We start from the raw sequence: 26,248 nt of genomic DNA on the forward strand, positions 1-26,248 counted from the left end.
AACTGAGCGAATGCATACTGGAAAATAAATTTTGTCCAAACCTTTGTTATGTCATTACTGAATTTACTCCTCAAAACATCTAAAACAAGACAATTCAGTGCCACATAAAATGTAAAAAAAATCAGTTCTAAATACCCTAAAATGCACCAAATTGCACCTCGATTAAAAAAATTTTCCGGGGGGGCATGCCCCCGGACCCCCCTACTATTGCTGGGATCGCGGATTGCCTACCACCTCGCAGAGCTTGAAAGCCAGGGGAAACACTGAGTTATGCTGTTTTTTCATTTTTCAGCATATATAGGCAACACTGTAAACACAATATAAGAAAAAACAGATAGGCCAATTGTCATTAAACTTACAGGAGTGGTCAATCTTACTAAAACACAGGATGAGTTTGAAAAACGGCATAATTGGGGCATTATTTTAGAAGTTATGCTGTTTTTTCACATTTACTCAGATTCAATTCTTAGGCATGTTAATAGCCTTATTATTTAAGTAATAAGATACGTAAAAGTGTTTGTTTGACATTTCCTGCATCTTTACAACATTGTTAGTTGATTATGTAAAAATGATGGTAAACTTGTTATCGTGTATTGTGTAATAAAGTGTCAAAAATGGAAATAAACTCATATCATTGCAGTTTGTCAGATTCAATCATCCACTATGTTCAGAATCTCAGAATGGAGGAAATTGGACATTTAACACTGTTCTATTGATATTTTTCCCATCTCATCAGCTTTCTTAGTTGATCATATAAAAATTGCAGTAAACTGTTTATTTTGTTTTATGTTAAAAAAGTGTTAAAAATGGAAATAAACCCATGTCAGAACAGTGCTGTCTTGTTTACATTTTGGCATTTTCAAGGTGTGACTTTGAAGTTCCATTGGCCTGAAGACCTTTGCTGGTCACGTTTTCTGAATGTCCATTCTACTAATATTTTATTATTAAAGATTGATGGTCATTATGCTGTTAAACATTATGTAATGTTGCATCAAAATTTGAAGAAACCCCTATTTTGGGCACTGCTCCCAAGATGACCATTTAAGAAAAACCATGTCACTTATTGTTTTCAAACTAACAGGAAAGAAACATGGGACTAAAATACAGCTTCAGTAGGCAATGCAGTCTGTTTGGTAATTCTTTCTTCCAGTTAAACAGTTTTTTTTTTTTTTTTTTTTGTGAAATTTAATTTTTTCACATATTTTTCAGCTTATTTTAAAATATATTTTAAATGTTGAAAAGTGGGTATGTTCAACTTTGAAAGCTTTTTTCCTAAATGGTAATCTTTTCTTTAAAAGAATTTTTATTGGAGGTGCAAGATAAGATGGCACACTGACAAAGTACGAGTCCCAGTTTCATCACACCCAGGGAGATAATGTAGAACCTTATTGATTAAGACATTAGAGGGAACTGACTCATTTCTTTTAGCAAATTAGTTCTTAAACAGCCATGTTAGTTTTTAAAAACTCAATCAGAACTAAAATGGCAAATAAGATTACATTTCACTTCATTGTCTGACATCAAAGTTAATAATTTAAGCCCGGATTGGCGAGCATTTTACGTGCTCAGCACGAGCCCAGATAACATTCGCAGCCATGCAGTGCCATTGAAAGATAAGAGGATATAAGCAAGTACACTTGCTTTACTTTGAAACAATGGGCCCTCATGTAGTATATATACACACCGCTTAGATAAGGGGGGGAAATATTCCTACTTAAACTTTGTTTTGTGACCTTCTGAAAGATACCACATCTTATTAATTATATCAGTTTCATATTAATATATATATACATGTTTGGAATGATGGAATATTATAAGGAAGTTAAACTTTGCGTAAGGATAAAGGAAGGAATAGACACAGCTTTTGGGGTTGGATTGGATCGATAGTTAGTTCTGTTGGTTGAGAGTTGTCTGAATCTGGAGTAACAGGTTGTATGTGGCAGAATCATGGATTCAGTGGCGGAAATGAGAGGTACCAGTCGTAATGAAGATAGCGGCGACGTTTAGTGATCATTTTATCTGCAGTCGTGTCTCCATCTCATTAGTTGTCACAGACCATATGTGGTTGAATGTCAAGTTGGTTTTGGGTGTCATTACATCTGTTATTGCTCTTTTTAAAGATTTTTTTCATCCACTGTTGAATATGATGTCTTATTTTAAAGATTGATTAGTCTCTCATGCCATGTAATTGGTTTCCAGGTTGAATAAGACATGAAAGTCTTTTATTTTAGTAACCGTATGCGACACATTCCAACATTTGATTACAGTATAAAATGGGTGAACATTTGTTTCCTAAACATTCATTGAGACAGACATATTTACAGTACAAGCTCTTATTTTCATGGAGTGAATTAACGTGTAATTTTTGATATTTTGAAATTACTAGTTATTGTAATTAAGGTTGTAGTTGCCAGTAATTTTTTTACAGTCACTTGTATTTATTATAGTTGACATGTTATTGTATAAGGATGATGATACACATCTGTTACTGCCATTCCCAATGTCTTCTGGATAGACAAGAATTTTTTTCTCTTTAATAACAATCTGAATTATGCTTAATCAAAAAATTTATTTTTTTTTACTGCCAGATGTCACTGCATCAGTATTAAGAAGATGGGACCAACACCTAGTTTACCACAGGGACCAGTGTGAGGCTTTGCAAGCAAGAGAATTAGCAGTAAGTTTGCTGAGAATGTTTTTTCTGAATACTAGTAAATTACTCTAACTAACTGGCAAAACAGACTGGGGCATGATTCAAGCATTTATCAACAATAAACAGTGACATTTTAGAGTTCTTACACAGAAAGATAATTTCAAACTTGGAAAAAAATAATTGGCTTTTATCCCAAACTTCTCTGAACTAGAATCTTTAGTCACTGTTGAAAACATTACGCAATGCTTGAAGTGGTAGTCTGGCCTTTGCTTACCTTCATGTGTGTGAAAATCAGATTGCATAAGTGTGCAACAACGAGTTCCAGTAGCACAACATGAGTTGTGTTCAGACATGGCTCCATGGCCCGAAAAATGTCCTGGCTGACGTTGTCTTGTAACTAGATGTAAGAGAGTTTCTTTCATGAAGTGCACTCTTTGTAAGGTATTCATTTACAGATTTCATGCACAACTTAATTCAATATTTTGATAATTTTTTAGAATTTTCAGTTTTTAGCTAAGTTTTGACAAAATCTAACATGAACCCAATTTACCTTTGAGGACTTTTGAACCTGTTTTTATGTTAATACTAACAAATCTTTTATTTTTTGAAAAAAAAATATTTCAGTTTTGAAATAAATGTATACTTTGGTGATTTGATGTTTTGTTTCAGGCCGATTTTCGGTCCAAAGCCTTCCAGGTTTGAATGCAGTTTTATGTTTCTTCAAAGAAATTTCCTACAGTAAACCACCTAGTATGTAGATGTAGCTGACAGTGATAACAAGGAATGGCACAGCTGGAGAGAAAGTAGAAGAACAGGCGTGTACGTTGTCATCTCTCTCAGTTGGCATATGTTTCATATTTAACCCTATGTTGCACAAAACTGGCCCTGTTAGTGTTATGGCAAAGGAAATATCTGAAGACATTACTAACAGTTCCTAACCTTAACCTCATAACTTTTTTGTATGTGTGTGTTTTTTCAGGTGTTTTATTTTATTTTTATTTATTAATTTATTTATTTTTGTTGTTAACAAACTTTGAATGAACATTTCACATATTATTGCTTTGGTTTCTCATTATCTTGAGACCAAGTTAAAGATGATATAAAGATTGTTAAAAAAGCTACTTTTCAGGACTTTATTAACATGGGAAAATGTCACAATTTTTGAATGTAACTATGAAAGCATTGCTCAAAAAGGTGTCAGCTTTAGCAGATGAACTGTCTGTATCAAGATGAGCACTCATCAGAAGAGAATTGAATTGCAGCAGGTGAGACTGGAACAGAATGAACAGCAGTCTGTCTCAACTAACACATTTCTGTCCAACACTACTGTAGTGGTAATAGGATAGAAAGTCTCTCTTGGATATTTGTTACGATAACGTTGAAAATTCCTTTAAGCATACTGCTTCTGGATATTGCTCTTATGAAGTGTTTCTTGCCCCCTTTTTTTTTCCTTCCAAGGAGTTGGATGTTATAGTACACATAGCCCTTTGAGAACTAAAGCAGGTGCTGATAGATAATAGACAATTTCTTTCATTTCTGGTTTCATCAACTCCTAATAACTGCTTATCAAAAAGGCCTACATGAAATTATATATTTCATTCATTCTTTAGTCCACTGTTGAGGGCGTCATGACATGAAAATGATGATGCGAGTTCGCTAGTTAGAACAGATGTTTTAGATAACTACTATTGATCACCAGTGACGGCAAAAGGACATTTTTTTCCCATTGTCGTGCATTTATTTATGATTGATTTATCAGAATTTCTCGACCATCTGTCGCTCAGCGCATCTCCTTACAGGGTGAAATGAAATGATTTATATATTGATCAGTCTTATATCTGTTGATAATTGTATTAATATGGAAATTCAGACCAGGCCGACTGACAAATCCTGATTAATAAGGCCTCTCGGCAGTTATCAGATTACTGCAAACACTCGGGAGAGCCGGGAGATGCAGTCACTGCCCTTGTTAATCTGATTGAATGCAAATGACTTTAATGGAGCAATGGCTAATTAAAAGGGCAAGTCTGATAGCTAAATGCCATTGTCACTGGCAGATGATTTCTTCTGTTATCTTGGATTCCTCTAATGATAAAATATTTTCAGCTGTTTATGTGGGAAGTAATTTTTTTTGGGGGGGGGGGAGGGGAATAGGGTGATTCTGTTTATCTGTTTCAAAGCGAATATAAAAAGGCAGTGAATTGTTAAAATATAAATGCTGATTTAGATTATTTAAAAAAGGAAATTAGTGTTAGGGTTATTGAATTGATGCTGATTGCAAAATCTCAATTTTAACTGTTTTCTCTTTCTAGCTCAAAAAAATTTAAACCAAAAGACTTGAAAAGCCATTTTTTTTACTTATGTTGTAAGATTTTTCTTTCTGTGTCATTCATTGACCACTTTATTTGAACAAATCATAGACAGATGGATGTAAGCAGGAATCATCTGAAATAGAGTTCAATGACATTTTTGGTAGTGAGTGGGTTATCTCAGATTTTTTCATTTCTTTAGTGACATTGTCACTCTGACTAATCTTCCACTTTAAATTTCAGCACGCACACTTTCTAATTTGTTACTTGACACATTATTTAACAATTTGGAAATACACCTGTTCCAAAACAAAATGATGGCAGAAACAGATTGGAGACTTCCCAGATTGAAATTTCAACATCAGATCAGTTTCAAGGATTTCATTCCTTGCCTTATTTGCCCAAGTTCTTTTTTTTGTCAAGGTTAAAAAGAAAAAAAAAACACAAATATAAAATCCAGAAAAAAGAAATATCTTGAACGTGTGTCACTGTAATCTTAATAGAGTATAAATCACTGCATTGCATGAAGTAACTCCAGGGTTTCTGCTTGAAGGGCATTTGTGTAGAATTACAGCTTCTTCTGTAACTCAGAAGGTTTCAGATTGAGAGATATATTTAAGATTTTCCAGCGCTTATTCAGACATGTAATAGAAGACTGGTTAATAGGGAAAAATTCAGATAAGACGGAGAGAGAGATGCAGTATTTTTTTCTTAGTGTTATAACACACTGGTGAAGACTCCAGAAATTTCTGAGAAGTTGAATAGAGAAGGTTTGAGACTCATATTGAAGATATTTTTCCAGTAAGAATAAGATTCTTAGAAGTGAATTTCAGGTGGTCGTGAAGCAAAGGATAACCTTTAGAATTTATATATTGTGGAGAAAACTTTCTTGAAATGCGGCCACATATGACAAATGAACAATGATATTTAAGGTAGGTGGAGATGTGAAAATTATCCAGTTGCATGCTGTTTTTAAAGCTTGCTGAACTTTACATGCACAATGTGGATTTTCACAAACATTTCCTTGCATTTTTTTGTTTATTTTTATTTTTTTATTTGTAAAGAGGTGTTTTGTAGAAATCATTTGATTTATAGGTAAAATGTGATTTAATAGTCCGAGGCAGTGCCACACACAGTGGTCTTTTGCTAGTTTCCAGGGACGAGTGTTTCTTATGTGAATGGTTTATTATTCTTCATATCCAGGTGTTAGAATGTTCATGCTGCGATCATTTAGTGTTTCACTCGGATATGAAAATACTGAAAGATTGCCAGGCTGTTTTCTAACTGTTGAAACTGACTTTATCCCACTGCCAGTGCTTCAAACAGTAGGATAATTGCACTTGTATTTCACTCACAGGCTTGCCTGTATTGTCATACGTTTTGTTGCGTTCGTCCTCTTGCTCGTAGCACCAGTCATGGGCAAAGTCAGTTATAACTTCTCGCTGTCCACTGGATTTTGTCATACAAGATCAAATTATATCTCAACTGTGTCTTGATATAATTATATCTCAATATAACTATAAATATTATGTCGTATACAGCAGATAACTCATGTTGTAACTAGTACTTAGTTAAAAATAGGTCTTTCTCTGGCCCCCATCCCTATGTACTCCCTTATTCAAACCCTCATCCTACTCTCTGAGTGTACCAGCTGTGACACCTGGATACTGCCACACCCTTCAGGTAACTACATCACCCCACCTGACCCCCAGCAGACAGCTGGTGCTCTGATGTCACACCTTGTGGAGAGATTATTGGCGGAGATTGTTCATTCTGAAAAAAAAAAAAAAATCAGTAGCTACTATTATATTAGAACATGGATTAATACTTAAGACCATTTTTTAGTGTTAAGTTTTTTCGTGACACTTGCCCGTGGTATGAGATTCCAGGATAAAGTATAATTAGGAGATATCCTTGGAGTTGCATTTATCTATCAATGAAATGATTTGTCCAATCTTTTCTATTATAGATAGAGAAGTTGGAATTTGTTGTGGATTTTTACTGGAAGAAAAAAGAAGAAAAGACTGAGGAACAAACAAATGAAACTGCCTTCACAATTATGATTATCAGTGATGCTTTTCACCTTTGTTTCTTTTCCTCTGATGATTAGAATGTGGTTTCTCTTTCATCCTGTTGTTACTGTTAATAATCTACTGCGTAATTGACCATGGTGAATTAGGTTTGTCACTTGCCCAATGATAATTATTGATCCCCCCTTCCCCTGTGTCATTTCTTTTGTTCATTACCAGGTTGCAATTAACTTCTCTTATTACCCGTCAACAATTTTTTTTTCTTCTGTAAAAAGTTTTGATAGTCTTGTGTGAATTCTGAGATTGGCAAGGGTTATTATCATTCATTCTACCTCAAGAAACTCAATTAATTTGAAGGAAAAAGACCATATTTTATTCAATCAAAGCTTATTAATATAACCACCAATGTTTATTTTAATAGATTTGTGTGTGGATTATTTTCAAGAGCTATTTGATATCTACAAATATCGGTTGTATTTTCATTTATCTTGGCATATTTTGGCTCTACTTTCTCATTTCTTTCTTCTGACTATCACTGTTATCTTCAGCATGACACTTTGAAAAAACATCTGCAAAAGTTAATCAGACATTTCATTCCGACCAATTCTTCACACAGGAACCAGCTTATTTTCCTACCACCTCCATCTTTTTCCTTTGTTAGACTGAAGTAATTTTGTTAGGTTTTTATTATCCCCATAATTGGATAGAGTCGAGCCTCATTAAACATTAGCGTCTTTTATCCCACTGTTTATAACCCTGGAAAAGAGAGTACATGACCCTAAGGATGAGTCATAGAATCTCTCAGTTATTTTGCCAAGAGCTAAGTTTGTTTGATGGTGTGTGAAATGCTGCATCAGATAAACCTATTCTTCTCTATTCTGTTGTCTTTTTGGTTTAGTTCTTGTGCTTTGGTTAAGTGACAGGAAACTACTATGCAGTTTAACTTGGTGTTTTAGTTGTTGTGGAAATAAGCCTGATAGTGAGATTTAAACTTAAATAATCATTTTTTTCCAGTCAATTTTTTAAATTTCGCATTCATCCATTTATCTCTCCCTTCATCCATTCTTCCATTCATTTCATGAAGTTGATTAAAACCAGGTGAAGCGCCTTCATGTTTTAGGATTTGATGGCACAATTGACACAGATAGCCATCACAATGACATTTTTTACCGTAGCAAATACTACTCTCACTTCATCTGGATGAGGTTAGTAAGATGATACAATTTGCCATACCATCCTGTCATGTAATTTGCATAGGGATATTGTCGGCTTATGATGGATCAGGTCTCCTTTATGACTTCATTTAGGATTATGTGATTCATAGACTGGGCTCCTGCCAGCAGGGATCTGTTTCACATAAGGACTTTTGAAAGAAATAAGTTGAAATTTTTGTGCCAAAATTTAACCTATTTTGACTCAAGATAAATCAGTAGGAGGTGTATGAAATGAGTAATTGTGCCTGTTTTGGAACCAGAAAAAGATCGCTTATGTTTTAGATTAATATATTTACTTCATTTAAGTGAACTCGCATTGGTTTTCCCCCCCAAATTTTTTTTATTTAATTTTAAATCCTGAAATATTCTGTTTGGGAAATATTGGTGCCTTATCGATGAGAATAACAAAAAAAATTGATACCAGATATGCATCTTGTAACATCTTGGGTTATGACCCGGTCTTTTATTACTTTATCAATGACAAATTGCATGAATTGCCAAGTATGCCGTCCTGCCTAGATTATGATTTATTGCGTCTCCTTTCATTTCACATAAAGGACAAATGATCCATTGGGTTCATATTGGAGATGTGAAGGTGCTTCGTCTTCCAGTTTGTTTGAACTGCCTAGATTTCATGAAAGGGATTAATAAAGTCTAAGCTGCCTTCAAAGGAAAAAGTATATTTTTTTAACCTTTGAAATGTCAGAATATATGATTCATAATCATTACAGAAGCTTCTGATTTTTGATATGAAAAATTAGGTGTTCTTTACCTTTGAAATCTCAGCTCATTTGATCTATAATGATAGCTTCTGATATCTTGTTTTATAGTGGCCTTGTATAATTATTTCACTGACAAGGATTATGGAAATGTGTAGATTATTCATAGTAATGGGCTTGTACATTTGATAGCATTAGCCAGGAATATGGATGTTACAACCAGCACAATCTGACAGCACACCTAACACAATGATGCTGGTTACCAGGCCTGCTCTTGGCTGGGATTATGTCAGGGATGTAGAAAGCATTTTTTTTTTTTTGAAAATAGAATGTAACAAGTTTTTGGTGGTGATTTTGTATAAATACAGTTTAAAACAACAGTTATCAAATGGGAAGTTACCACTCAAGAATGTAGTATCGGAATTGGTTATTATTTGCTAAGGTAGAATGATTGATGTAACATTTCTATTTTAGAAAAGAAACATGTCTATGCCACAATTCAATTTTTTGATTAGATTTTTTTCTAAGGGAAATTTGAGACAGATTATCATTAATATAATTATCAGGATAATTGTATAAATTTAGGAAATGGATTACCAGTATAAAGAGCATGGCCACCGACAGTTATATTATGCATTACTTGATAACAGGCTATTGATGATGATACTCAATAATGATTATAGTTTCCGCCCAGACAGTGACGTCACATAAATGCACCAATTGTAGCAGTAACTCATCCATGCATAATTTTCAACTTGAGAAATTGCTGGATTACTTTATTCTTTTCTCCCTCTCTCTTTCATCTTATTTATCCAAGGTTACATGCAATGTGGTGTGAGGCACCCTGAATGTCATAATTTAAAAAAGACGGCAGGCTATTGTAGTATTTGGAATATGAGAGAGGGGAAGGGGATTCAAAAGGCAGGGATACTCAGGGTAACATGGTAAAAATGAAAATAGTCTCTGATCAGACGTTTAGTGGGAAGTTTGGTATCAGCAGGAATATTTTAAAAAAGTCCCTCCAGCACGTTGTAATTTACATACTGATTACACACTGACAGTATCAGTAGCCGGCAATTTAATAGCCATTAATTGTTTGTCTCTGATAACAATTATAGTCAACTCCCAGGACTTTGGTCCTGTCTCATGATATTTTCCCAATAATAACTGGAATTATTCTCACTACTGGAGATTATGTCTGGATCTTCTGAAAGGTTCATATCATGACATAAATATAGGGTTTTATTAGCAGTAATTTTTGCAAAAACGAAATAAGTAAGAATAAACACTGTATGCAAGATAAACAGAATGTATGTGTTTTTTCAGTATTTGGACAATCTGTACTTTCAGTTTATAACTTTTATTTTTAAGGAATATAATGGATTGCCTGGTTTTCTTAACCTTGTCTCGGGAGTTACCTGACGTGAGGCAATGGTATTTGCAGGAATAGAATATGAACCTGAATTACTCTGATCACCCCAATTTGTTCCCCCCTCCTCCTCCTGGCCTCTGCTCCATCCCTTTTGATATTTAAACCACACTATGAAATATCTTACAATGAAATATCTTTTTTTGTTTGTGAATTGTTCCAGTACACATGATGACAAAGGAGGAGGAGCCCAACCCCGTCTCTCTCTATCTTATCTATGTAATGAAGGTATACTGTTAGTGATTGGAATGTGGGAGGGATATGTTAAGGCAGTGTTTGGTCACGCTCAGACCTGTCTTAAGTTAGACTGGCTGTGTTCAGACATTCTGTGAAGTTGGATTTGTCCATAGAAAAATTGTCACCAAGCCTTTAGGCAGAGAGACCCCGCTAATCTTCAGACCTCTGTTTCTCTGATGAGCTTATTTTGCGATGTGTAATGCATTAGGGTGTGAACCACTTTTTTAAGAACTTGTCACAGTGCATCGTGTCATGTTTAGTGCACTATTTACTGCCTACCTGGCATATCTTACCTGACTGATAAGCCTGCTGTAAGTGGGTAATGATTAGCTTTAATAGTGCCTCTTAGTGCATTTCAATCCAGAAAAGTGTTCATTTGAAACCTTTTTTGTATTTTACCACTTTACATGTAACTGCCCTTTTTATTTCAGCCTTGGTTCATTCTAATTGCACTTAATTAAAAGAAAAACCTGAGTTTTTATTTCTTTTACATGCTTCTGTTTTGGATGTTAAGAATTGGTGGAGGGAAAAGTGCAGAAGTGATAGCAAGCAAAGAAGGAAAAAAATGGGAGGAAATTTTATTTTATTTTATTTTTTTGCTGATTCGAGCGTAGAGGGCCTGGTGCTATTGCAATGCTTTAAAAATTTCTGACTCATACAGACTTTTTCTATTTAAAAAGATATCCTATTATAAAAAAAGCTGGTTAAAGGTGCCATTAATTTGCAAATTTGAATTGCAAAAAGAATTAAAGTGCAAACTAAATTGTTTACATCCACTGACGAGGTAAGAGGCACCTTTAGTTTCATGCTCTTGTCTTGTGTAAATGAAAAGTGAAAAAAAAGCAAAATTCTGTGCAATTTAACAGTGGACTTTGTTATTGTCATTATACTCAACAAAAAGGGACATTTCAAAGTGATGAGGGCTACAATTAAAACCGGTCTAACTTCTATAGCCGGTCTAACTTGAAGTCTGAGTATTTCATTCATTACTGGTATTTATAGCGTAATCAGCCAAGCCTAAGATGTGAATTTTATTACTTGCTTTGTTGGAATGACCCTTTTCCGGAAAAAAGCATCTACGGTTGCCACAAAGGTCATCCACCCAGATGTTTTATCATATGTCCAGCCAGGTATTAAATGGGAAGTTAATAGTGTAACAAATAGGGTCTTTTCTGAAGTTGAATTAATTTTCCATTTGGGTGGAAAACATGGAATATAAATGGCCAGGTTAGAAGTTATCACATAGGAAAGGTTAGTGTGAGTGAGAGTTTATTATCCAATATGTCACAGGCCAATAAATGTTGAAAACAAGAGGTTGTTTTTGCACCCTGATCACGTAGGACATGAGAGTGGTGACTACAGCTGTCTGACCAATAATTACACGTATCTGTCTCAAGACACAGATGTAATTAGGCAACAGATTGTTTTCTAGGAGCTGCTTGGCATTTCAAGGAATTCTGAGTTACTTTTAGTGACTTGGTTGGTGATTTTTCTCAGAATAAATTTGAGGAAAAATGTTTTTTTTTTAGCAGGTAGAATATGAAGTAAAGTTATAGATTGTTGATAAAAAAGTCAATGGAGGATTTTTTTCTCATATTAAAAATCCTCTTTAGGCCTGAATCCAAACTCTAGTCATTTTCCCCTTTTGACCCTTGTAAGTAATTAACTTTTTTTTTCTTTATGTCTAGCTTTAGAATCACACTGTCTTTGGGCAGTAGTTGCCTTTTTAATACTGACCAGATAGTCTAATTTCTACTGGAACAAACAATACCCTTACTGGACCGTTTATTGGGCTTTTTTTCCTGTCAAGTGGAATACCACGTTTCAGTGGTCAAGTTCTATTAAGTATACCAATACCTTCAAGTCTGCTGTGCTGTATCTACACAATCGTGGTTAAACATTAGGGCAAGTAACGGCACTGCTTTAAAATCAAGCTGAGATCAATTTGGTTTTGAATGAAAGGTAAACGACTCCAAATGCACCACCACACAGCCTCCCCATTAAAAGCAGTCGCTGGCATGTAACGAGGGGTTGAGTTTTATATCGTTGAGTCACATAAAATGTATCAGACTTCAAGTTGTTAACTCTACTTAATGGAACTAGGTAGTTTCATTCAGTTTTATAACTGTTACATCATGATCGAAACGGCCCATTTTAAAGTCAGCATTATAAAATTTGGACCCAAGTTTCGCCATTGATAAAAATCTGTCTTGTACCACAGATAGTGGCTCCCCCCTGTGAGCTTTGGTGTGGTTAACCACTTTGGCTGTGGTGTGGTGCAGTGTGTGGCAAGGCTGGGACATAGGTGGTAGGATTCGGGAGATTTATATAGGAAACAACCGAGGAGAAGGAGGTGGAAGAGAAGTTTAGTGAGCTCTGATAGTTAAATACAGGAGGAACAGACTGTAAGCAGAGTTCTAGGAAATCTACACAGAGGCTTTGACTAATGAACTCTGGCGTGAATTAACTGACAAGGAAAGGATAGAGAACCAGGGACTTAACTCTGTCTGGATATATTGAAATAAAGGGAGAAGATCCTGAGGAAAAAAAATCATAGGGTTTTGAAAAGAGAGTTAACTTGACTTTTGGGATCATCTCAGGGAGTAGGGATCTTTAAATGTGAATGATTACTCAGGAGGAAATAATAAAGAATTTCACTACGGGAGCGGGAATGAGAATAACCGTAAGATCCTGCGGATTTTGACTACAGGATCAACCCCATGTGACATATACCCTTTTTTTATACAGACTCAGATCAGGACTATTTATCTACGCCAGTGACTCTTAAAAATCATTCTTAATCATTTTCAATATTCTCCAACCTCACAGAACTTGTATATAGTATTATGTCCAAACACCCGTTGTAGAAGGTCCATGTAGACAGGGGTGGCCTTGAAGAGGTGACAATATCGACCAAGTTCTGATAAGGTGATGCTCCTCATTGGGTGACACACTTAATACAAGGACAGTATTAGTGTCTGTTGGAGTTAGAGATAAAGGAAGGAAAGGAGACAAATATAATCACAGCAAAACAAGTGGGGATGCAGACTTAATGAACTGTATTTATTCATGTCAATGCTTACATTTTTAGCGTTAATTCTGTTTGGTGAGTCCAGCATACCTCGGCTACTTCTATATATTGAGGATGCCATCAAAAAAGTTGTCAGGGAAAAACCAAATTATTTACATAAGGAATTGATGGTTGCAGATTACTAACCGCCATCGACTTGTGTGACTGGAATGCAGCTAAGGATTATCTCTGTGCAGTTTGTATGTGCTGTTAACCTAAAATTGCTGGTCACAGGTTAAGTAATATTTTGGGGATTTTAAGTGCAAACTGGCAGGGAGAAAGAGTCTTGCCTGACTGCCAGTTAGAAACTCAGAGGAACTTTCTAAATACAATTTTTTATAAACAGAGGAAGGATGACAGTGCCGAAAGGATCTTCAAGACTGATTTAATTTACTTGTTAATGTTCCTTACATAGGTTTACAGTGTTAAGGAGGAACTTCAGCATTAATAAATCTCTACACCTTATTTCCTGTACGAATACCTGGAGATCTCGTAAACTTTGATGATGGAAGAGAGTAGGAGTAATTAGATATAATGGGAAATGTACAGAAATAGCAGCAAATTCACCAGTTGCAATCAGTGTTAATTTGAAACCATAAAATTGGAGAGGGGCAATCTGGGAAGGTTGGGATTCATTAATGCACTATTTCTGTGGTTGGGAAAATTAACAGCTAGTATTTTATATATCTGAACCCCTGCCATAGATCATGCAAAAATTCCATTCAAAAAAGAGTATAATATTTGAATGTGACGGCAGTTTGAGGTTCGAGCTGACAATCCTTGGTAGTGGCTGTTATATTGGCTCTATTTAGGCCCCTGGAATGGATAAGAAGAATGTTTTTAGGTGGGAAATGCCATGGTAACAAGAGGCAGGGTTACAGCTACATTGGCGGCAGGCGTTCGGAGTCTCCGGTTGATCGACCTCAACTAACAATTGTCCCTTTTGCGGCAAGATGTTAACACGAAAATTGTGTCATTAAACAACTTATCACACAATATTGCCGTCACCCGGAGGCGTTGAACAGATTGTTGTGGAAATGAGACAGCGGCATACCTGAAAACCAGGAGAAGGGGATCAGTAGTGCTTAGGAGTTCAATTATCGGAAAAAGAGTGCTTGTATGTGGATTATAGGAGATCGCTTTCAGGACGCTCAATTGGATTACTGTTTTCACATATATTGCAGCATCATCCAGTTTGTCTGCTATAATTTAATGTCGGTCCATGTGCTACGTTAATAAGAGGCAAAACTGTACATTAACTTAGCATGCTTCGATGGCTTTAAAGATATACCTTGTCTCAGGTTGCAGTCAGACAGTGCGATTGTCGTCGTGTGACTTCAAATTATTTATCCAACGTCATGCAATAGGGATGTTATTTATATGAAAAATACATGCATGATTTGGCACATAGACAAGTTGCACATAGGCGCAGTGGAGTTCTGTAGAAAAGGTATTGTAGTTGTCAACTATGGGAAATTAGTGCCTTAATGTGACATCCGGAGAGTGTTTTGATGGATTGATGTCTCACAGCTGTACTTTTGATAGAAATTCATTGAGAAAAGCATTTCGTTTTACACAGAAAATATCTGCTCTCTCTATTTCCGTGAAATTAAGATGAATTCACAATGAAGACACTTGGTGAAGTGATGAACTGCAATCTTCTCTTGTAAAACCTGAAGCCACTAGAACATTTTTATTTCAATAAAAAAGAAGATATCCACAAAGAAATGAAGGACATGAAGCTCATAAGTTGCACCTACTAGTAATGGTATAGTAAGTAGTAGAACAAGAATTTATGTATCAAAAATTCCACACTATACCAGAGTTTTTCTTTATTAAGTTAAGTCTTTAACACGTTAGAGTGATTCATACCACCAGTTTGTGATTAAGATACAGTACTGGTTCTGGTGGGATAGTGTGTTTACCTGAACTTGCACCAAGGCTATCCATTGCCAGCATGTGAGTGATGAGCTGTGAGAAGTGGATGTCTTCTACCTGTCTGTTACAGACTCTTCAACGCCTAACGAGCAACCACGATCCCACAATCCGAAATCAGCGAAGCTGTCTGAAATAAGGTGCCACGCTAGGCTTGCCAGGATTTAAAATTGTAATTTCTTTTTGTCATCTTTTCATGAAAATAAGACAGCGCGACTGGAGACATAAAGGAAAATTTGAGGATGTTAAGCGTGAAAAAGGTGTGTGAATTCAAATAAGGCATTAGCTTCAGTTAACAGATGTGATGAGAATATCTTCATGTTGCCAAATGGGAATTAGAAAGGAACATATAAGCTGACAATTTTTTTCAAGATTTAAACAAACGAGCTACAAGAAGAGAGTCATTTTCTGAATCGGGAGCAGAAAGCTTTGTACAAGCTTCACCAAAGAGTTTATTTTGTGTCATAAAAAAGACTTTGAACAGGAATAGAAAAGCTGATAGTCTTGTCCAAGCTTCAAAGGATTGATCTACTAGCAGAGGGGCCATTTTCTAAAGAGGAAGCAATAGCTACGTGTAAGTAAGCCCCCACAGAGGAGCTGCACTAAATGTTTTCTCCCACAGTTGGTATTGTTGAAGAAAATATTGATGTATGGTGCTTCTTGATGCACATTAACTGGTTTCTCACCACCTAGAAGAAAGAAAAAAATACATTGAGGGGGTCAGTCAGCATATGTGACCAGTTCAGTCACTCGCACCAGATGTTATTTACACCTGTTGGACTTTTCTGAGGTCATTTTTTGACCAAATCTTTAAGTTGTGTGTTAAGAACACTTGGATTTCATAGACGGACCACAACAGGTACTCCTCTAAACAGTTTGTTATAGTGACCAAAACCAGCTACAATTCAAGAGTGGACACCTGGACGTCTGCTGACCAATACTTAATGAGGATGTTCTCACCTTTAAAATGTTTTGATGGACGTCAGGTATAGCTAGCAGTGAGTTTAATGGGCTGTGTTTTTACCGTGCTAATGTTTTAATGGACGAGTGTTTTCACCTATTGACAGACAACTGTGTTAACACACCTCGGTCAATTATAGGCCAGCAGGTGCTCAGAACAGGATATATCAGTTTATGCTCTTCCTCTATATAAATATATATACATTGAATGTTTTAGGGGGGTATGGGTACACAATAATGCAGATAATGTGAGATTTGCTATGCCAAAAATGCAGCTTTGATACAAGTAGACTCGAAGTGCACCTCAAAAACGGCTGCGACCGCTGGTTACTAACCCTTACCCGCTCCAAAGTCAAGGAGCTAATTAGGTGGGAATTATCACCGGGTTTCCAGTGAAAATAGCTGGAAGGTGAAAAGAACAGCAGTTTGGAGTTTGAGATGCAGGTTGGATGTGGTATATCATTTCTTTTACACACTCATGCAAGAAGGACTTTGTAGAAGTAAACACAGCTGGTGTAAAAAGTGTGGATCCGGAATTAAAACTTATCAGAAATTTTTGGAGGCTCTGTTTGAAGGTGATAATAATATATGAGTACACAAACCAGGAAGATGTTGTTTTCTGAATGCTAGAGGATGGGCTAAAATAGTGAAACAAACATGTGCGAATGTTGATTTCAGCATGGGGACTATAAAGATATAGCCCTTATTGGCAAAGTGCTCAAAAACTATCAGGAATCACTTTAATTATGCTTTTCCTATAAACAAGTGGATTTCTGTTTCACCTTCCTGTGTACAGGGAATTTAAAAAACAAAGTGCAAGAGCAGGACTGGGACAATTGCCAGGCATTTGTTTTATTTTTTTAAAGACAAGTACAATGTGAGCAGCTCATTAGGATGCATTTTCATAACCCTCCTGACAGAAAAGGTTCTTTTCAATAAGAGATATTGGATATAATTGTGAATCATAGTGATCGCAGTCATGTCATACTCGTGTCGATATCGGACGGGATCAGACGCTGGAGGGATGGAAGGGAAGCCGCGACTAGTGAGAAGTGCGTCCATGACGTCCGTACGCAACCTCATGAAAGCTATCGAATTGAAAGTGGTATGTCACATTTTATGATTTTATTTTATGTTGATCTTGTATTACTTTTGTTGATATTTGATTTATTTATTCATTTATTAAGAAGTTTGTTAATACTGGTATGTAGATATTTTTCATATTAAATATGATGAGGGATGTGGAGCTTAACTTGCAGTCAATATATGTAGCCTAGAAATGCAGATATTGCAGAAACAAGTTCATTTTTCTCTCTTCATATCAAGTACCATATTGTACTGAATATGGTGCTGTAGTTAATTCATACAACTCATGAGGTGAATAAGTTCTTTTTCTCCACAACACACCTGTTTATTCTCCCCAACACAGGTGATTTGTTAAGGTATTTATTAGGATAAAAATCACATCAAAACAAAGTGTATGTCACTGAGTATGATATATAGTACGTTGTTTGTTATTATTATATTGTGGCACACCATAAGCTGATAGCAAGGTGTGTATAATAATAATAATAATAATATCATCACCTGGTTTTTACCTGTATATTATACCTGATACCTTGAACCCCATGTGCTGGTGTAATTATATGAAAACAGAGTTTTTGTTTGTTTATTTTTTTCATTTTTGTATAATATTTACAGCAGGGTATGATATTTATAGCCATAACTGGCAACTTAAAAAACGAGACTTGTTTAATTTTTTGGCCAGTAACTTAGTGCTTAGAATCATATTATGTGCCCTACACAACTCCAGTTTGTAGTACTTTTTAGTCCATACATGAGATATGGACAACACATTTTGCTCCTCCCCCCCCCCTCCCCTTTAAAAGCCAATATTTTTAAATAGTGATTCATGTAATTTTTATTATTTTCAAAGGGCTTTGAATCTTATACCCTGATTGACAAACAAGGCATTGCTGTGTTTCTACCTGCCTCTCCCAAAAGGTGGTGCACCATAGCACGTACCGTATGTACCACTCTAACCCCTGCAGCGCATGAATCACAACATTACGGCGCTCTGAACCCCGAGTAAGGTTACCGCGCCCCGCTGAGTGCGCTGAATACCAGTCTAAAATAACGCGGTCATTAAATCTGCCTGTGAGTGACAACTTCTCATAGTTAGACAGGGGTTTCAATTGATCTGACAGGATAAATGCTGAAATGTTTTGAACTGTTGGAGGTGGGGCTGAGGCATATTGTGTTTGGGGCTCGTCAAAACGTTTGAGTTTAGTCTTGGAGGTTAAGCAGGCCTGAAGCGTGCAGTTTCAAGGGGGGGTTGGGGGGTGGGGAGGAGTTGAGGTTCTGGTGTAAATGTGGACATTTTTGCCATATTGGCATGGAAAATAGTTTTATAAAAAAATATTCAAAACCAGACCAGAGGGGTGGTTCATCATTCATACACTTGAAATCCCTCATCCCTTGGGGCCTGTTAAGGTTTTATAGGAGTGGATAGAGCTTCTACGCTTTGGAGCTGTTTTGTGTTATTTCCATGGGAACCAAATTTGTGAGACATTTTAACAAAGGAGCTGTAATTAATGTCCATTAATGCTTTGTTTATGTCGGAAAGTGGCGCTTATGTGTTACTTTCTAATTGTTCACCTAAGCATTTTAATGCTTAATTTGAAATGAAACAAAGGGATGAGATGAGGTATTTTTGTGGATGACCCCCTTCATCTCTCTTCTCATCTCTCTCTCTTTCTCTCATATTCATACATGTGTAGGTACACGATAAAGCTTAAATGTTGATATTTCTAGTAAAAGAGCTCCAAAGGCAATCAAGCCTTCTTTTGCATTGTAACAAAGACAACAGGAGGCAGAATCACTGGATATGTGCTACACGGGTATTTTCTTTATTTCCACTCATGAAAATTCTGCTGGTCATAGAGAGTCCACATGGGAAGTTTCCCATTTTATTTGTTTAAACATCCAGGACAGCACCATACTGGGTTAGTGTGTTGGATCAGCTGGTTCGGCCCACGTTGTTTAACCAGCCGCTCAGTTAACTTGTTTTTAAAAACTAAATCCCAGTTGCTATTGGTGCCAATGCTTTGATCTTGAATTTTATGAAGAATTTTGGGGAGGTACTTTCTCTTGGTGTCTGCTAATGTAGTAACCTTTGTGTTTGGAGAGAATTGTCTTGTGTAGGTTTGAGTGTTATAAATGTTAAGTTTCTCAGAAACTCTTAGTTGACAGCTTGTAGTATTAAAAAGAAAAGGTCAGTTTTTTAACCAATGTAATGAGCAATTTTGAAAACGGTGAAACTCTCTCTCTCTCTCTCTCTCCATTATCATCACAGGCAGCATTATCTTTTACCTTTAGGGTTGTGCCACTTTCACCAACCACTAATTCCACCAAAACCACTTACTGTCATCAAAATAATGGAGTTTAATGAGGGGGCTGACACGACCACAGACATATAAATGTCGGTGTATTATTTCATTGGGATTTTTTCTTAAGGGATTGCTCAAATTGATGCAAGTGTAGGATGTCTCTGAACAATTAAGGGATATATCACTGGTAAATTTAAGGCTTTGAGCAAGACTTATAAATGTTTGAATGGTGAAAATGCAGGGTGGGTGACAGAATTATTTTCTTTTTTTAATCACTCTTCATTTATTTTGCACCAATTATGTAACAAGTTGCAGTGTATTGAAGTCTTATGATATTTTTCAGTGAAGAGGTGTTGTACAATTAATGCCAGCTAAATTACTCTGAAAATATTTAGTCAGGGTAATCTGAACAAAGCTAGCATTTATAAGAAAATATGTTTGTCTTATAAATAAAAGGGAAACTGATAGAAATATAAGAAGCTTACAGCAGCTCCCTATAGGAATTAACGCAATTGATTTCAAGTTATGTAAAAATAATTTTCAGGTGTAATGATTTACGCAGAGCACTCTATACAGGAAATAGTTAAGCCAGTTTAAGGAGTGTCTGAGGAAACTGTGGTCAGTTCATTGTCGTCTGCTGTCTTTGTGGTCTGCTGTAAATGGGTCTACCTTCTGTTACCAGTAGAGTCTGTGAAAGAGCATATTTCACTGTCACCAGGCTGTTTGTTGCATTTTAAGGTTAATGCATTCAATTTTGATTTAAGGAGAGATCCCTTCTGTCTCTTATGTGATGTATTTGTGTGAAGGATGGTTTTGAATTGTACAAAAAAGTGCTTGTACTTCAGAACAATCATTTGCAAGCGTGCACGCACCATATTCTTCTTATTTTGTCTTGAAATTCCCTTTGTTTTGTATGGTATAATAATATTGTATATATATATATATATATATATATATATATATATATATAGTATTGGTATAATTCACATGATAAACAGATATGTGTACATTACACTCTGTATTTAATTACATTTGGATTTCCTGAAAGAGTGCTCCCCGCCTCCCCAACACACACGCAGCTTTTCCTCCTCTCTCTCTCTCTCTCTCTCTTTCTCTGTCTCTCTCTCTCATCATTTTCATTGGGAAGCAATAAAAAGCATTATCTGTCACAATGCATTGATTCCCTAGAATCCCTCGGATTATTTTGTCTAGACCACTACCTGCTGACACCTTGTGGGAGACACACAAACTAATTTTTGATCCATGCCTGTAGACTACTGCCACCTTGTGGGAGACAGCAACACTAAACCTTCAAACATTCTTATACACTGCTGCCATCTAGTGGGGGACTACCCAGGTATGCTTAAAGCTACCAGCTCATTAGTATTCTATGTCACCTGCAATTATTTAGATCCTGCTGTCACTGCTGTGTTAGTTTACTGTACAAGGTGGGAGGGGAAGAGAGCAATGACTGGAGTTAATATATGTAGGGGCAAACCCATTATTGCTTTAGCGAGTGGAGAGGGACACCAACTGTTGTGGTACATATATCTCTCTCTGACCCCTGGATTCGCTCTAGTGAACAAGGGACATGTATAGTGGGTGATTTGTGGGTTTTGGGCGCAATGAATTTTTAAACGGTAGTTTGTCCTTATTTGCTACACTGTACTCTCTGTAAGACAGGATGGATTTGACTCAGCTTTTTTTCTGTGACTGCCCAAGAGACTTGGGAGAGTTTTGAGTCTGTTCTGTTCTGTTGTCAGACTGGTTTTGTTCAAGAACAGCAGGAGGATGAAAGGAATGATTGGCGATTTTTGAAAATTTCAGTATAAAACAAGCATTCTTGCCTTCCTTTGTTCAGGGAATAATTTGGAACATTTTCAATCCAAACAGGGAGCATTTCATAAAACCAGTTATGCTGTGTCACATCTATAGTATGTGATTTGTGGATATTTAAAATTTGGCTCCTTTACTGACATTTGCACTGGGAATGCAAAGAGTGTGAAGAAAAGGACTGTGAAATTCTCTACATGCGGATAGGACACCTGAGTGTATGTGTTCTGTATGTTGATGTCAATACATGTTACAACTTAGCACGACATTATGGAGCATCCTCTGTGTATTGTGGAAAGTCAGAGAGGGGTGACACAGCTTCTTGTGTCACTGTGAAAAGGACACTGAAAAGAAGCTGAAACTCAGAGCTTTGACATTTGAACACAAAGGAGAGATTTAATTTGTGGTTGGAGAAATCAGAGAGAAAGGGGAACAGAGGTCAAGTTTGGATTGAAAAGAATTGATAGAATTAGATGTGGTTCGGTGTTCAGTAGGTGTTAGATATTGCAGAAGGGAAGAAAAAAATGTGTATATGCTATACCATTGTGTGTTGCACATGTGGAAGAGACACCAAGTTGTCGTAATTCTGTGCTCATTTCAGGGACTGCAAGTGTTATATTGTTACTGGTGTATTGTGAAGATCTGTGTGCATGTTTTACCACTGTGCCTGGATGGTAAATCCATAGCATAGTGTTATTATACCTACTCTTACTGGCTTTCAACTTCCACTTATCAGGCAGTTATTTCAGAAAATGTGCAGGCATGTTATTCAGTGTTGAAACCAAAGGCAATAAGAGGATTTTGACGCCAAAAAAGAGGATTGTTTTAACAGGAGGCCCACATAAAATCACCACCAACACAAACTGGAGATATTTTCATATAACTACAGACTTTTCGTAATCGAGAGGTGGTTTTTCTGGAGAGATGTATTGAGCATAGTGAAAAAGGTCATCAGTGAGGATGTCACGGAAAAGACATGTTTGTGTATATATACATATTTATGTAACACAACTGTGGTGAGGTTAGGAAAGCAGGCAGTTTTTTATGGAACATCCGTTGTCTCCATGTAAAATGTTGTGACATTCTTTCTGGCGGCTGAGAGAGACAGCAGAGAGCTGATTTTAGCTGTGTATCTCATTTTATAGACAAATGTTGTTGAAAAAAATAGTTATTCGAGATTGAGGAGGATGAAAAACAGACAGGGATTAAAGTGACATAATAAGAGAGCTTAAAAGGAAGAATTGTTGATTTTTCAAAGTTTGAGCTCAAAGGAAGACGTGAGTTGTTCTCAGTGTGGAAACCTTAATGAAGGAAATTTGAATATTTAGAAAAGTACTCAAATTTTATTCATTTTTATGCTAGTATGTATAACTTTTTATTGTACATTAAGTGACTTCTATATTGGTTGCATCTCATATTATAATCTGAAAATAAGAATAATGTAAAATTGTATTTTGTATTTAAAAAAAGTTCAATTACAAAGACTTGTCATCATAAAACCAGGACTGCCTCTGAAAAATAGATCACGTTTCTATTTAGCCAAACAGAATAACACATACTAGTAAGCAGTCTCTGCTCAACTATAAATAATACAGGAAACATGAGAGTCCTTATATAAGATCTGTTACAATAGAAACTGGTAGGCATTGGGAGATTTCTTGTGTTGTCATTGGCTATGTCATCTCTTGGCTAAAGCAGAGCCCCTTAAAGATCCATATCTGCGGAAAGAGATACAGTTTCTCAAGCAAAATGTCTCCCAAGTCGTCTATAAGAGGTACTTTTAACAGTGAGGGGTTACATCACTGACCTCAAACTATCTTCAGGCGAGATTTGGCCAGATATTTAATGACCACAATGGTCGCCCAAAGGAGTCCCTGAGCAAGATGTTGTGCGATGTGCATTTGAAGGTTAAATACATCGCCACAGGATTACAGATGGAAGGATGATGCACACATTCTCTGCCCTGAGGAAGTGGCATTGTCAAAACATATGGACTGACTTACAAGATTTATATAGCTCCTTCTGGCCTAGATAGTGTCTCTGGAAAAAAATAAAATTGGTCGTCAACCTGGATTGGTCTATTGAGACGTTTACACACTATATAGCAAAAATGGTGCTTTCTGTGCAGAGAGACAGAAGGAGTATGTAAAAGTGCTGAAGAACTCGAGGAATGTTATAGTGTGACTGATAAAGGCACAGAAAAAAGGAGAATTATTTTGAACTAGACATTTGCATTAGTGTCAAACGGCAAGCCTGGTTTCCTGCATCTGGTCAAAACACACCTGTACCGTTTGGTTCGTCATAGGTGTGCACCAAATGAGACTTGTGTAAATGCTCTTTTTCACTGATCAACCTTACTATTGAGCTTTTTATGAGCTGGATTTTTTTTCTTTGGCTGTGTCCCACTGTGATATCATAGCATGCAGTTGACCAGGAATGTGACACACTGGGATTAGTTATTTGTTCACAATGCCGAAGGTACCACTTCGTCCTCGCCAACTTTTCCGCAAGTCTCAAATCGAGATGGTGCCGGAAATTCCTTGGGTATGTAGTGTTATTATGATATCATTGTTATCTGTCTGGCAATCTGTCCATCTGTCTGTTTTTTTTTTTTTTTCATCTGTTTCTCTGGGCTATTTGTATGTTTTTGTTTTTGTTTTTTTGGTTCATTGAACAGCCGCTCTTCCGGTAAATATGACTTTAATGTTACCGTCATACATGTTGAATTATGTATTTCAGATACATACATACAGTTTTAGTTGTCATGAGGTTAAATTAATTTTCCCAATTTTCAAAGGGAATAGTTTTATCCCTTAATACTGGTTTACACCCAAACTGGTTTGTATCAGTCTTAGGTCGAAATACACCTTTAGAGAAAAATTGTTTACATTTTTATGTGCAACTATTTTATTGTCTGCCAAACCTCAACTGACTTCACCTTTGCCATGCACCAGTGCTTTACTAAAAAAAGTTCTATTTACTAGTTTAAATATATTTCCTTCTTTCATTGTCATTCATCCCTGAAAGTATGTATTCTTTTCACTACCAGCGGTTTCACATAATATGTGCATTTGACATTATATTATAATATTTACAGAATGCAGTGTGTTAATGCATTTGCTTTCTGATACTTTCTACAAAGTTCACATTATTAACAGATTTACTATATAGCAGATTTATAACTGGTTTCTGCTAATCTCTCTCTGACTGTGACCCTTTTGTATGTACAGCCAAGAAAAAATGTTTTTGAACCACATGCAGGCCTAGACTGGCGAGGGTTGTAACAGTCCTGAAGACGGACAGTTTCCTATTCCCAGTCTCTGTACTACTAATCTACGAATGAGTGACCAAAGATAACATCACGGTGGACATGTACAATACAGAAATAATTGATGTGGTTTATGCACTTTGCATAGATGAAATGACAGCGATGAACCTCTGCACATGTTGCATATTTGTGCCTGAAGGTTCGCACGATCATGCATGCTCACACGTTTGCACTTAAAATTTAATAGATTTGGAGTATTTATGACTTCAGCAAATGTATTTTGGGGACATGTACGTATGTGTACATAGATCTGTTTTTTTAGCACATGTTGTGGCATTTTCCTTGCTTCTCTACATCTAAAACTTCTGCTCAGATTTCTAGTTATTTGACCTTCTCTCTTTTACTTGATACTTTCTCACTTTCTCACTTGATACTATGTTTATTATCAAGATGCTACTTGAAATATCAGAATTGGATAATCCCAAATACTTCCTTAAAGGTATTACTGCACCACTTCAAGGATTACGCTCACAAGATGGTGGACAAACAAAATGAAAGAGAATTTCTGAATAGAAAGCACAGCAGAGGCTGAAAACTTGCGTCGTGTTTGAAAATCGATACAGTTGAAATAAAGAGAAGAATTCAGTGACATAACATTATACATTAAACTGGTATGTAATGCAGAAATAATCATTCGACTTATAACATAGGCTAATGTTTGCAAAATTGTAAACATACAAGCATGCTACCCTCTACGATTCATTTTTCACAAGATATTCACAGAAATGCCTCTGGCTAATTCGTGACACAGTTCTCTGATGCTGTGCACACAATCAATTTGCTGCCCTTCTGGGGTACTTGCACGAAAGCATGCACATGCATTCGCAAATTTTCCACTACAGTAAACTAGTCAAGGGGTGTTATCGTAGCTACATTTTTTCATTCATTTATAGTCTGTATATGCATGCAGTTATTTGAGAGTGCAGGAGAACTCTTCGTGATAGGTTTACAAGGCCTACCCCTTAGGCTGTTTGCACTTGATGACTACAGAGACATTTTTTTCTCCCCACATTTGCTGATTGACCTCTGAGGTCAGAGTTGACTAACCGACCTTTTCTGTGAGATGCCCCTGCAGGGTGGGTCTATTTTATAGTTTAGGGGGTGAAAAGATAGAATGTTTGTGATAAGTAATTTGCATGCTA

General features: G+C 36.3%; 1 protein-coding gene across 9 annotated transcripts in view; it reads left to right on the forward strand.

Annotated features, from left to right (window-relative positions):
- LOC106154771 (uncharacterized) overlaps positions 1–26,248 on the forward strand; it is a 112,678-nt gene that overhangs the window by 9,268 nt on the left and 77,162 nt on the right. For 2 of the 9 annotated variants that reach the window (XM_087015678.1, XM_087015679.1), the window contains one exon: positions 2,589–2,677. Coding sequence is in view for 7 of the 9 variants with exons in the window: in XM_087015677.1 (XP_086871803.1) it covers positions 17,536–17,661 (126 nt within the window). In the remaining 2 variants the exon portion in view is untranslated. Of the gene's footprint in view, positions 1–2,588; positions 2,678–15,513; positions 17,662–23,944; positions 24,323–26,248 lie in introns of those variants that run through there. The other 7 variants (XM_087015671.1, XM_087015672.1, XM_087015677.1 and 4 more) reach the window with 6 other exon arrangements.

This window comes from Lingula anatina, chromosome 6 (genome assembly GCF_051362555.1).
Source record: "Lingula anatina isolate TDL-2025a chromosome 6, LinAna3.0, whole genome shotgun sequence".
NCBI classification, from domain to species: domain Eukaryota; kingdom Metazoa; phylum Brachiopoda; class Lingulata; order Lingulida; family Lingulidae; genus Lingula; species Lingula anatina.